This window comes from Branchiostoma floridae, chromosome 11 (genome assembly GCF_000003815.2).
Source record: "Branchiostoma floridae strain S238N-H82 chromosome 11, Bfl_VNyyK, whole genome shotgun sequence".
In the NCBI taxonomy this organism is placed as follows: domain Eukaryota; kingdom Metazoa; phylum Chordata; class Leptocardii; order Amphioxiformes; family Branchiostomatidae; genus Branchiostoma; species Branchiostoma floridae.
In genome coordinates, this window is record NC_049989.1 from 9521604 (window position 1) to 9536261 (window position 14658).

A 14658-nucleotide genomic window follows, 5' to 3' on the forward strand; every position below is an offset into this window, starting at 1 on the left:
TATTTTCCACTGTTAACATCGACGGAGCGACATATTCATAATTTTCTCATATTTTCCTGTAAAGAGTCTCTTTCCGCTACATGGTTCTCCCACTTGGCTGTTATTCATACTGCACTTTGTCTGTATGTCGCTAGATGTCGTCGCTGTGTTGGGGCAAGTGGACCTATTGTACCTTGCACCAGCACGACCGATGTCTTGTGTTCTCCGCCGGTACTCAGCCGGCTATCCGCCACCTGGCAAGGCACGACAGAGATCCCTCCGCCCAGAATGCTCAGGCAAGTGTTAAATCCTCATTTTCTTACAGTATATTTTCATAAGATAAATATACGATATATTGTTGAAATTTTGCATCTGTGCAATCTATCAAAATTAAGCAGTACTTTACCGAAATTAATCTATTTAGCTGTGTATTGAAAGATAGTGGATCCTATGATAATATTAAAGAACTTTATGTAGCATATTTAAATGCACTAAACTTAGTGGTACTAATATTTGGTACTAGGTAGAGTTAAAACTTTGTGGGTGATAACTTGAAATGCCAAATAGTTTTAATATCAGAGATAATGTGAGATACTAGTATGGCAAACACTATCTGGTGAAAAGCCAGGTGGTTTAGAAGCACCGAAAACTTTGTTGCCCGTGATAACGAATAGATCAATTCTGTGTTTTTCGTTCATATTTTCTTTCCTTCTGTTTGCTCTGTAGGGAGGTTTCATCGGGACCTGCAGTACAGCTGCGCATGCTCCCAAGTAACCATATCAACGACAGCTCTTTCTCGGAGCCGCTGGAAAAGACCATGGTGCAGACGGGGGAGAGCGGGTTCGTCTGGGCCGACTACACCTACCCCCTGCCCTACCCCTGCAAGGGACACATGGAACTGTCCCTTCAGTTGGGTGGAACTTACTTCCAGTCATCCTGGTTACACGTTGGAAGGGCGGTTCCACGGGAGGGATCGACCAGACGTGTGAGCGGGGAGGCACAGGAGGGGGCGTCCATTACTGCTGCGGGGAGGGTAGGAGCCGGTGCACCGATATCTCTCCGGCTGCGGGACCGACACGGCCTCTGCCCTCCAGTGATGCTCAGGAGACAGGCCATGTACCTCCGCGGGCGGAACGACAGGGAGATGACGTCATTCGAAGCGCCATTGACGTCATCTAGTGTCCTGTGGCTCGCGCATGCTACGGGCGCCGTCCTACTAACTGCACGGGCGAAAGAACTCGTTCAGCGGACGGGAAAAACGGAATGGCGCCTCGAATTCAAACTGTCCACCGTCTCTGACTCTTACATTCTGAAAGTCGTTTACGGAGACGTGGCCGTATCGGTTGGCGGGAATGTGAAGCTATCTTTTACCCAAGCGGTATACCTGCGCGGGTCCTGTCTAAACGCGGGAATTTCGGTCTCTCTCATGATCAGAAGAGACAAACAGGACCTAGTCGCCGATAAACAATTTGTAGGAGGGATACGGGGTGAATATATGTCTATTCAGGTTCAGTCCCACTTTCCTATTCAGTCTTCTGACAGGATTTTTGTGGTCGTTCAAGCCGCGAAACGTTGTGATGTACACTTTTACAACGCTATGCACGGACTCAGCGCTCTTAATGTGTTATGGATACCCAATAAACATTCCTCCGTGCTAAAAGCACGGTTAGAACACGCCCGTGCCCTAGCGGGGCTCGCTCAGTCCACTAGATTGAGATTTGAGGAGGAGCTAAACACGAGACCACGGGACGTAACACTGTTACCAGACGGGGTGCTCAGTTTCCACACCGCCGGGAGAGTTAGCATGGAATGCCATCTGAGAATGCTGCACTCATGTGATTATGCTGCTATAACTGTCTTCTACAGGGTAAGATTTTCATCGTATACTTTAATATATCTATTTCTTTGTTAAATCTGTGGTTGAAATTTGTTTGATTTTGTATTCGTAAAAATGTGAGCTTCTAGAAAATAACACTTGCTTCTAGTACCACCGAATGTGCTTTGTTTATTCCCTGAACCTGTGAGTTGTGCTATTCTTTACATGTACGTTTACTGTGCACATTACAGGGACTTGCCATTCGCGACACCCAGCCCGTTTTGCGACAGGTTCAAGGTAACACCCTGTCCCGCTGGGCGGGTATGACGGTGGCGGGAACTGTTCCTGTAGAGGCCGGATCCAAGATTCACTTCGAGCTGTCCTGCAAGCGTGGCCGTGTCAACGGCGTGGACAGGGAGTTCGCCGGGCTGTCTCTAGTCTGGCTCCCGCCTTGAACGTGGAAGTTGTTCGTCACGCAACTACAGCAAGAGATGTTCAAAGGCTTCTGCCTGTGTGACTCTACCGTGCCAGATTTAGTGCCAAGACATCATCTACTGATTGCCATGACCGCTGATCGTACACATGATCATGGTACGCACGTCTGTGACCCACGTGTCCCGGTGTCTTAGTGCTTGCCAACAGTCAGCCAATCAAATTCCCCCTCCTGTTTTATGGAAGGTTAGTTACCAGCCAATCACCTTGCCTCTTGGCCGTAAGCGGCAGTCTGATTGGCTGGTAACTTTCCTCCAATGGCCAACTGGAGGGGGAGTATTTGATTGACGCGGCGAGGACAGGTCAAAGGCTGGTACGCCGGGGTGGTTGTTGGATGAGATACTCGAACTCAAGCGGTGGGCCTGGTATGAGACGTGAGAACGGAGAGAAATCTCATATGTGAAGCAGGTTATATAACCCTGAGTGCACGTCGTCACTCAATAAACTCAACAACTTAAAAGACATGTCTAGGCGGCATCCAACGTCCCAAACAGCAACTGAGTTGCCGGTTGATGTGACGTCAATCGTACTGCTATGTAAAGGACACAACGGTGGGTCTGGTTGTCATAGGGTCTTGACAATTCAAAATTTCCTTTAAGTAACGCAGGCAGTTCTGAGAGAATTATGCCTTCAAAGAGACCGTTGTTACTTCCTAATATAAGAGCTAGGGATCTGAACGGGACAAGTAATATTCAGCCACACTAGCTACGAAACGTCGTGTTGTAAAACAATGTCCTTACTTACTATACTACAGTCATGAAAATGTCATGTTTGCTGGACTTTGGGTACAAAATATAACATCTTTCTATGTTAACTCCAAACCAGAGCTACCTCAGTCGCTAGTAAAGTGTCTATAACAATGGAAATGACAATAAATTTTGACAAGACTACATTGTGACATTTATTTGCACCGTAGCACACATCCCTACAAAATAAGCTCAATTTCTTCCTGACTGAATAACACGGTTAGTGTTGTAACTGTCCACTTTGATACACGTGTCATGTTCTTGTGACTTTACCTTTTGTTGCCTACTCGGAACGGTTTTTCTTGGTGAATTTAGGATTTAGCTTACGTTTCATGTTGTTGCTAGCTTTGAGATATGTCAACATGTTTCATTAGCTTAGTTAAGAATTCGGCTCCAGCCAAATCATTATTCTTCAACCTAGTCACATGTATCGTGTACCATCCTCTCTCGCTAGCGTGTGCTTGTACTACGACTTCGCCGTGGATGGTTTCTTCATCCAGTCACGAGCGCACCCTAGCGGGAGACGTTGGTATTACACAGCTTACACCTATTCGTCACAGAGATGATTACGTATAGAACTTTAACCTTGTAACTATATAGAAGAAAACTTTATCTTATTTGATGTGATCACAATAACCTAACAGGTCTGTTGGGAAAATATCTTTAGTCTTCAAACTGACTTCTTAATATCTGTTACAAAACTCTATTGTTCAAAATTATTGTCAGAAAATCTCTACCTTTCCTTTCTCAGCTGCCTTGACAATGCTATACACTTGTTTTTGTGACCCACTCATTTGCACAGCCCAAAGCAATCAGTACTTTCTTAAACAGTTGTTGTGATTCCTACTAAAGCTTTCTTCAATTGTTGTAACAATTGTTAAGATTTTAAAACTTCCAGTCATATATCAGATGTTGGTATAATGCTAACCTGAGTGTTAAATTTATCACAGATGTTAACCATTTCTATACTAAGAGTGTCATAATGCATTGCATCTGTACTGGTAACATCAGAACTCAGCAGGCAGAGGGGTAATTTAACTTACCTATCAAAGGAGAAAACAAGCAGAATTCAGCTTTGCAAATCAAACTGTATTGGCCACAAGTTCTAGCTGTTACCAACCAGCTAGCAACAAAAAAAGGCATCATGAATTGCATAAAGCTTGTACTAGTTGTTGTTGGTATCAAGATCCATTTGAAACAGCACTGTTATGTGTTACCAAAGGAGAGAAGCATGTTACAGTATTGTACAAGAATTTTCACAAAACTACCCAGCATCACTCCATTTTTTCATTACCACAATGTCTATTGACAAGCACAGACAGAAACAGATATCAGCTTAGAGGTTCCTGTCTGGTATTAAGCTACACCCAAGCCATAAACTACTATTATTTCACACTTTTTGTACACCTGACTAAAGTAGGATCTAACACATGACTATCCCCCACCTTCTTCCCAATGAGAGCCTGTTATGATTTAGATTAAATGGTGCATAGTGCCAACATTGTCCAGTCTTCAGCCCCCCAAAAATGCAAACACTTAATGGTGTATCAGAAGACATGTTTTAACTTTATATAAACCAACATATCGAAATTATATGCCTAGCATAAGAGTGCCTCTGCCCCAGAGACATTGTCAAAAAAGTGTTTTACTTCAAACCAAATGAAGAAGTAGCCTGTAAAACATAGAGAAACTTGTTTTCATCAGCTTTAAAGGTACAATCTTCTGACAGATTTCAGAAACTTAAGCTATGCAAACTTAAATATTGCATTTCCCCAAAACAATTGATACCTACAAATACTTAAGAATCTTAAATCTATCTCTTGTTGAGAATGAAAAAAAAATTTAACGCTATAAAGAAATAATAATTAAAAATCCCAAAGGTTGATATTTTCCTCTGAAATTTAATCAAACCTTAAAGAGAAGATCTAACGTTAAGACGTGTAAGATTGGGAGGATTCTAACCTTAAAGGATTTATCTACTGTGTCTACATGGCACATTTCAATTACAATTGTACACCGAAATGGTACCTTGTTGGATCATACCATTTGTCTATGAAATTCTAAGAAAGGACATGCAGCATTTTAACCTTTTCACACATGCTCCACATTCCCCTATCTGCACAATGGACTGATCCAAAATATATGCAGATGTTATAAAGACAATGTGAGGGGGTGATTCTGAGTTTCTGATTGGTTAAGAAGGTTTTCCTTTTCTTGAGTTATTCCACTACTGCAGAGGGGAGAAAGGAGCAGGGTGCATCACACGGGACTCCATCTTGCGAATCAGTGGCACTGCGGAAAAATAGAAACAGTGTCGTAAAAATTTGTAACTGAAACCATCAACACTAGTAAAATTTCAATTCCCTATCAATAACACAAATGTTACAACACCTACGGAAGTAGAGCAGCAGGACATCCAAGTGAAAGCAAGTCAAACAATAACAAAGGAATTTTCAGCACCAAGGACAAGAATGCACACAGCAGGGATTGTAACAATAGCACTAGTGCAGCAGTAAACAGCAGCAAAAAGAGAAGGGTTTGAACAAGTATGCACTTTTGCAACACAGGTTACGATTAGACTACCAACAAATGTTTTAATGGGCTGTACCACATTGCTTTCAAGATAGGGGTGTCAATCTATAACTTCTAAAACCTGAAAATACTGCTACGGTGCCCCAAATCAGCATGTATCAATGGGACCTCAATACTCTCATAACCCTCCATATGTCAAAGTTTATACTAATCCATCAAAAGGATTGTTTGAATGTTATAGGTGCAAATACAGAAACACACAGAGACAGAAACAATACCCTCACATTGAGGTCACGGACCTCCTTCACGGTAGTAAAAAAAGGGAAGATACAGCATAGATCATACGGTATCTGTAGCAGCATTACAGACAATACCCAAACAAAGGAGCTTTTAAAAATACAGCAGCAAAAGGCAACTCCTCCTACCTGTATATGATACACACTGATCCCAGCCTGGCTTCCTCCAAGCAGACTCACGGGTTGCTTTGCGTGCTTGTAAATCTTTGTACGCTGAAAGGAGAAACTTTAACACTAAATACCACAGAGAAATCGAGAAATCACTATATGTAGCTATTCAACACGTCAACCCCATACTTGACAGTATTGAAGCCATAGATGAATCTGTTTGGCCTCTATTTCATGGCCATATTATTGAGATTAAATAAAGTATGTCGGTAAAGCTTAACCTTTACAATTTTTCAACCTAATATCCTTCTTCACTAATCTCCACGACTTTTTAACCTCTGACTTATCCCAGATATACTGTTGCAATTCTCAAGAGTGCTCACCTTACTTATCATGGTGTGGCACTTAGGAAAAATTAACCTAGCCACCTGTAGTGCACATGCACAACTGTGTGGCCCAAGGGCTATAGAATCACAGATGGGTAGAGGAAGTAAGGATTATGACTTACCCCAGAGATGGTGCACACAGTACAGAGGACCTATGTACAGTGGAGGTGAGGAGTCAGTCTGACTTACCCCAGAGATGGTGCACACAGTACAGAGGGCCTATGTACAGTGGAGGTGAGGAGTCTGACTTACCCCAGAGATGGTGCACACAGTACAGAGGACCTATGTACAGTGGAGGTGAGGAGTCTGACTTACCCCAGAGATGGTGCACACAGTACAGAGGACCTATGTACAGTGGAGGTGAGGAGTCAGTCTGACTTACCCCAGAGATGGTGCACACAGTACAGAGGACCTATGTACAGTGGAGGTGAGGAGTCAGTCTGACTTACCCCAGAGATGGTGCACACAGTACAGAGGACCTATGTACAGTGGAGGTGAGGAGTCTGACTTACCCCAGAGATGGTGCACACAGTACAGAGGACCTATGTACAGTGGAGGTGAGGAGTCTGACTTACCCCAGAGATGGTGCACACAGTACAGAGGGCCTATGTACAGTGGAGGTGAGGAGTCTGACTTACCCCAGAGATGGTGCACACAGTACAGAGGGCCTATGTACAGTGGAGGTGAGGAGTCAGTCTGATTTACCCCAGAGATGGTGCACACAGTACAGAGGGCCTATGTACAGTGGAGGTGAGGAGGCTGACTTACCCCAGAGATGGTGCACACAGTACAGAGGGCCTATGTACAGTGGAGGTGAGGAGGCTGACTTACCTCAGAGATGGTGCACACAGTACAGAGGACCTATGTACAGTGGAGGTGAGGAGTCTGACTTACCCCAGAGATGGTGCGCACAGTACAGGGGGCCTATGTACAGTGGAGGTGAGGAGTCTGACTTACCCCAGAGATGGTGCGCACAGTACAGGGGGCCTATGTACAGTGGAGGTGAGGAGGCTGACTTACCCCAGAGATGGTGCACACAGTACAGTGGATGTGAGGAGTCTGACTTACCCCAGAGATGGTGCACACAGTACAGAGGGCCGATCTGGGAGAAGAACCCGCCGACCGCCTCACTATTCTCCTGACGATGCTGGATACCGCGAGCCCTGGGTCAAAGGTTACAGTGTAAGTTATGTCATGATTGCCAACGTTAGTCTACAAAAGCCATCATTTGGAAAAATAAAGCTATGCTCAAACATGAAATTTGAGAAGCAATTTTAATCTCTTTGGGGCTGGACCAATGGCTACTAGTCCTTGTGATAGTAAACCATAATTGATTAAAAAAAAAAGGGAAAACAGTTTGTGGCCAGAAAAACACTTTGAATTCATACTTAAAAACACATTACAAGCTCACAACACTTAGATTTCACGGTAACCCGAAAATTAAAAGTCGTGCTTTTTTTTTAGTTTGTGGTTGAAACTAGTAGTTACAAGGGAAGACTGAAAAAAAGAAGCTTTATGATTTTTTTTCTCCAGAGCTGTTTGAATATAAAAATGGTAGAGTTTAACTTTAAACAAAATCTAGTACATTGTTGTAATCAGCACAATGAGATGTTATTTGTGTGTTAAAAAAACAGAAAACATCTTGGGTAAATCAACCAAAAATCTGAAACAGTGTTATACAAAGGTGTCATCATCAAACTTTCTAGGTGGGAAACATGCTTAAGAACTGTAACCAGTCATTCAACAAACAAGGGAACAGTTAGTTTTGATCATTCTGAACTGTACCCTTCACCTCCCCATTCCTAAAGTGGACTGGCCAAAGCACCATTCTTGTTAAATGATACATTTGGTAAAATGATACATTTGGCCTGTTCCACTATCAGGACAGGGTGGACATATATGTAACGTTGCTGTCAAGCAGTGCATGCTTCTGTGTGGTACTTGTGGGACCTTCAGGGGTAAAAAAACAACTCTGAAATGGCACCGAATATGCCGATGTGAGTAAAACATCAACTCTTGGTACTTGGGCAAACTTGTAAAACTGCAGAACATGCCAGAAAAAGACCTGATGTTTCTGATTATCCTTTTCTAAAAAAAAAAAGAATTAGAATGTCACACAAAGTCATTCCTAGGTTCTACGATTTTGGCAAAGAATCAGGCAAAATGTTAAGACATGAATCCCGTATAAAGCTCAAATGCTGATGTAATGCATCAAATTACAATAGCTTATAGTAATATGACTTGTTCTTGTGTAGACCTGTTGGCAGCTACTAGTACATTTGTATCACAACTGAAATCCTTGCCTCTAAACTTTGTGTCTTAGAAGTTGGTACTTCACTTGCTTTTCCAATGGTTTTCCTTACTCCATGGTTTACTAGATAGTCCTGTTAAATAATTTTTTATCAGACTTGTATCAGACATTTCCCCCTTTCAAATAAGCAGAAACATCAGTCTATTTCAAGTCTGCAGAAACTGGAAAAAACATGAAAACATGCAGAGGTGGAACACAGAGTAATGCACGGCACTCTGTTACCAATCAGGTCCCAGTTGCTTCTTCAGTTCATTGATCTCTCTTTCTGTATAACCCCTTCTAGAGGGAACAGCCTTGGCCCTGAGGGAAGAACGGCAGATTATACTCCTAGCTAAGGCTGGACAGGACGAGTCACACTGATGCTTCTAAACAGTAGGTTTTAGGGGAGGCAGGGACTTTACTCTGGGCTCTAGTGTAGTTGTCGTCTTATCTATTGGTCTATCTTAAGGGTTAGTCATTGCTATCTTTTACAGCTGAGGTTTGGGTTCTGTCAAACAAGGGATCTTGATTTAACATCCTAACTGAAGCTAGGGAAACATTTTAACCTTAGTGGTATGAGGAATTTTTTTGTTATATCGGGACCTGTCAGTAATTGCACCCAGAAGGCCATAACCTTGGAGTATATGGGCTTGTATGTACACATCTACAGCAGACATAAGCAGACAAAGAGTAAGACGAAATATAAGAAAAGCTATGTTGGATTTCTGTTACCAATTTTCTTCTTGATATCTAACTAATCTCATATTCATAGAATTGACTACATGTATGATATTTCTTCACAGTCCTTTCCACTGTACAGAGACTGTTAAATCAAAACTCAATTTGTATAGCCTATGATTGCAAAATAATCCATCATGCAAAAGTATGATTTGAAAGACATCACAAAAACTTAGTAAATTCACTTCTTTACCAACAAAACTGGTCTGAAATACATTTACTAATGAGAGTTTTGTTCATCTGTAATGACCTTAGTAGAAAGGGGGGTATGGTTGAAATTCGAAAAGAAAACAGTTGTATGCAAGGGTCCTTAGTCAATTCCATCCTTAATAAACCTAACAAAGTTGATTTCTAATTTTTCATATCCATATTATGCTGGAAACAAAGAGAATGTCAGTAACACTTACATGTGTAACCTATCTATTTTTCTTGCAAAAAACATTATGTTCTATATTGTTGGAAAGCAACAGGTAGTACTGTACTTTGTATTTAATATATTCTGACTGAATTGGTTATGATCTATTGGACTATATTTCTTTGATATGTCCACCTTTGCTTGATTGATTACAAATGATATTTTGCTGCTTGTCTTTATATGTATTTTGCTTACTTTTGGTTGACACAGAGGCATGCACTGCTTGCAATTGCCATTATCGATATCAACTTTATCCAAGGCACATAAAATATTACACTGCATCACAATAGACTTGACAAACATGGAAGCACGAACACAAAGTAACACACACACATGCAGGTACAGACACTCCTACTTACCAGTTATTTCCCCACTCAATCATTGTCCCAGGCTGATGCACAAAGGAACAAAACAGAAGAGTACAAGATTTTAATCAATATCATCAGCACCCCATTTTGTTATAATAACACATTTTTCATGTCTCAGAAAATTTCATATATTATGTAGATGCAGGCAACAATAGCAGCAAGTGAACTGAATTCATTATCATGTATTAACATAGAGATTATTTTCATTTTTACCAACCATCACCAATTTTTATATGCAAATTTCAGGTAGGTATTTCATGCCATGCAAACATATAAACACTAAAAAAAAAGAAGACTTTAGACGTACATGGATTGGGAATGGCAGTGCTAGCAAGACACCATACTTTAGGGTCTACTCCTGTGGCGTCGCCAAAAATGTCACATTACCTTTAGTTGGTAACTTCTCATCTCGTATACGTTGAAACCTTCCCGCGGCTCTGGCTCGCCCCAGAAGCTGAACTCTAACAACAGCTGATTACTGCGAGCCCGCAGCATATTCTGACGCTTCTCTATAAATTCTCGCATCTCCTAAGGATACCAAGCACACAAAAATGTTCATGGCAAAAACTTTTGGTGACTTCTATGGTACTTTTGTATTTCACAACGTCTATTCAATTGAAATGTGTACTGAAAATCATTTTACGTTCACACAGACTTAATTTTGTGGTAGAATGGGAAAGGAAGCAATACAGTTGTAAAGTATTAATACAGGGCACGTTTGTAGTACAACAACTTCAAGAGCTCGCTTTAAGAGGACAGTGAACATAAAACCAGCGCATATATTTTATAATTTACAGCAGTTTGCCTTTATACAGATGATGGACATTACATTGTCATTACGGCAAGAATATGCAGTGTCTAACTTACCTTGTCACCCAGTAAGGCTTCTTCACTTCTGGTGACCCCATCATAACCATCTCTGTATATCCACAGGTGCACTAGTAATGGGACAATGTCAACATCAGTCGGACATATCAGGGCTCGAAATACTGGGTGCATGTACATGTACACCCAAATATTATCTTATGTTTATGTACATTGTATGTAAAGATATCAAATAATACTACTATATATCATATTCTTGACATCAAAGTGTTAGGAAGATTATAAAAATGTCATCGTGAAATATCTGTGATAGCTTGTAACTACGTTTTATTACTAGGTTATTACGTAAATTTAAGTGGTGCACCCAAAAATTTTTGGTGCACCCAATTTTTTAAGCTGGGTGCACCAGTGCACCTAATCCCAAAAATGAATTTCAAGCCCTGCATATACATACAATGTACAGTATTAAACCTGGTCTTCAACCAGCTTTCCTCAATGTCACTGACGAAAGACAGCCAATGTTGTCTGAAACATCTCATTGTTTCCTGTATCATATCCAGTACCTTGAGTAAACTGCTTTTTGGCATACAGTACTACTATTCAAAGATTTTTTAACAAATGGCTACGTCATGTCCAGAGGCCTTAAAATCTTGTATCTTTAAAACAATATAAATAGCTTCTGCCTAACCATCACCATATTGCACATTTGAATCACTTTACATGTAATCCTTGAACAGTTACTCTTAACCCTAATTCTGGCACAGGAAACTGTCTTGTTAAGATGTATTTGTATAGTCTTGACTTACCTGCTTGATCCTGGTACCCAAAGGCAGTATACCACGAGCCCTTAACTTCACCTGGGAACTCTGAGGACTGGTGTATCCTGGGGTAATACTCCTCTCTATAGACACAGCACAGGGAACACATGCTAGAATCTTCCACTTGATAAATGCACACAATATATTTCCTAACACAATGGTGTCTTATTTTTGCATAAATATCAAAGCCTCTTGGTCTTAGGCTGAAAATGGTCTATCTGCAAAGCAAATACACATGTACATGTGTACATACAGCAAATTGAATACAAGGCCAATGAAAAATAGGAAGTACTCACGTCATTTCCTTATATTGTTCCATATACTCTGGTTTAACATCATGGACTGAAATAAGAATAGAACTAAAGTTAAAGTAGTTATAAATGGAATTCAGAACACCCTGACCTTGATTTAGCACAATTAGTTTTTTTTTTAGTTTTTTTTCCCAAAATTACAGAGTGTCAAGCATCTTTCTAATTGTCATAATCCTGGAAGCCTGAAAAATACATTAACTACATCTTAAGATTGTCAGTGTTTTCATGTTGACATATATTAAACAAAGCCATTACTTTAAACTCATTTATTTTCACTGGGATTTGCTGCAGGAAAGAAAAGGACTCAAGGAGGTTTTCATGGTCCTTGAAACAAGCTTGTGTTTGAAACAATTGTGTAGTACAATAGCAATACAATGGAAAACCACATATAAATGTACACGGTGTCATGATATTGTAGTGGAGAGGTCATTATAAAACATAAAAGTACAACCACTGCAAACTTTCTTACTCTGCATCTCATAGACTAGGTCCTTGGCAGTGAGAAGACGGGAGTGTGCGTCTGTGGGTGCCTGGATCTTCTCAGGGAACAGTTTAGTGAACCAACTCTTGCCTCCCTCCGGCTTGTCATTGTGTACGGCTGTAGATGTGAACAGGGGCCTGGAGGAACACAAGTTCGCATTGAAATTCCAGACCTGTATACATACCTGTATGTATTCAAAGCCTATTTTTGTGAGGAATAGATGTGGCTATGTACTTTTCATTGGTCATCCTTGTATGAGGATTACATGTACATGTCTCAAGTTTTTGCAAGATTGTCAAAATTGTCATCTTTGAGACTCTCACTCACTCACTCACTCACTCACTCACTCACTCACTCACTCACTCACTCACACTCACTCACTCACTCACTCACTCACTCACTCACACTCACTCACTCACTCACTCACTCACTCAAAAGTTTGCTCACAACATCACTCAAAACTTCACAAACTCACCAACCCACTCACTACTGGGTCTGTAATGAATAGCAAAAAAACACACACACAAGGATAATGTGACATTGTACATTGCTGTATGTATGTATTCATAAAAAACACAGCTGAAAATAACACAGTGACCTTGTCATTGTGACAAGTACAAACAGAGCGAGATATAAACGACTTCTGAAATACAATACACATGTACTACATTTCTAAAATAGGCCTCTTTTGTAACTTTACCCCTTCAAATGCATCACAGATATATCCAGATGCATTTGTGCCAAGTTGCCCTCTTACATCATATGACTGTCCTGGGATTTTGTTTACAATTAAGCTATTTGTTTTGATCAGGAGTAGAGGACTTGTTCAATGCATGGCAAAAATTTGTTCTTCAGAAAATTTTCAGTTGAGGCAATTCAATTTTATAGTATTGGCATCTGATGTGCTTAAAATGCTAATAAATGAATTATCTACCCCCTAACAACGAACAAAGTTAATGAAATCGAGGTTTTCATGTATTTCACCCAAATTTGTCCAATGAATCTCAATCTCAATCTCAAACTAGTACTGAGCAAAGCCCTCTATAAAGGCATCTCACTCAGGGGAGGTGCAGGTCCGTGCGGCCGGTGGCGTGATAACAAAAAAGAGTGCAAGGTGCAGCAAACAATAAACCGAAGAAAAAAAAGGACGTTTGTGAGTGACTATGTACATGGCCGCCGAATGAATTGTTTATTGTACAGATTCATTAAACAACATAGAAAGCCTGTTGGCTGAATTGCACACAGCTTTCATGAGGTAACAAACATAACAAAAAAGCTGATGACAAATAATTAGCAAAAAACAAACTAACAAGTAAGCTATAAAACAGGAGGGTTTTATTATAGAATGTCACAAATCCTGGCCTTATACAGCTGATCGTAGCCACCTAGCTCTATAGGGACCTAAGTAGAGCACTATCTGCTATCATAATCCCAGTTCTGGGAAAACTGCACGTTTTACTTGTCAAAACATTGGCTGTTCGCCATACAGGGTCCAATGGAATTTGCATTTGCGTCATCCCTAGAGCGACCAATCAAAATGCAGTACTTGGACAACGCCTCCAATTTAGCAAATAACTTCAGAACAACAAACCGCCCTGGAAAAGTACAGCTATTTCTTACAACTCGGTGACACTACAGTCCATTTGATAAAGTAGTCATTTACATTGCGTGAATTGAAGAATTCCTCCAAAGCACGATCTCTGGCATTGAATTCAGTTCGCACACAAAAAACAAATTATCTTAGATATCTCCGATGGCCAGAGGAGACCTGGTATGCCCTCTGGGAACAAAACTAGCTCATCAAAACACCCCTAAAACTTGTCAATACTGCAAAATATTCCACACAGAAACATAGATAATCATTCTCCACACACAACCGCCGTGTTTATCTCATACGTACCTGCAAACTGTGGAATTTGCTTGCTGACGCAAGACACTCGTCAACCTTCCCATGGTCGCCGCCATCTTGAAATTATAATATGACCTTTAACCCGAATTTTCACATCTACATTTTGTTTTTCATTTATACGATAAGATAAAGTACAAGTGCCATTATT

At 40.8% G+C, this 14658-nt stretch overlaps 2 protein-coding genes across 3 annotated transcripts; one reads left to right on the forward strand and one right to left on the reverse strand.

Annotated features, from left to right (window-relative positions):
* The first annotated feature begins 138 nt into the window (after positions 1-138).
* LOC118425996 lies at positions 139-4551 on the forward strand. Its single transcript, XM_035835201.1, has 3 exons — positions 139-275; positions 706-1846; positions 2047-4551. Exons 1-3 carry the CDS (start codon positions 268-270, stop codon positions 2248-2250), a joined length of 1353 nt encoding a protein of 450 aa, XP_035691094.1. The 5' UTR covers positions 139-267; the 3' UTR covers positions 2251-4551.
* Positions 4113-14636, reverse strand: LOC118426005 (protein NipSnap homolog 1-like). 2 transcript variants are annotated; one of them, XM_035835211.1, is made up of 10 exons: positions 14502-14636; positions 12590-12738; positions 12106-12151; positions 11798-11892; positions 11034-11104; positions 10554-10694; positions 10158-10189; positions 7424-7518; positions 5991-6074; positions 4113-5325 (listed from the first exon to the last, which is right to left on the reverse strand). In XM_035835211.1, exons 1-10 carry the CDS (start codon positions 14564-14566, stop codon positions 5261-5263), a joined length of 843 nt encoding a protein of 280 aa, XP_035691104.1. In that variant the 5' UTR covers positions 14567-14636; the 3' UTR covers positions 4113-5260. The 2 variants fall into 2 exon arrangements, with proteins under 2 accessions (XP_035691104.1, XP_035691105.1); XM_035835212.1 differs by lacking the exons at positions 4113-5325; positions 5991-6074; positions 7424-7518 and adding an exon at positions 8815-8966.
* Between the last annotated feature and the right edge of the window lie 22 nt (positions 14637-14658).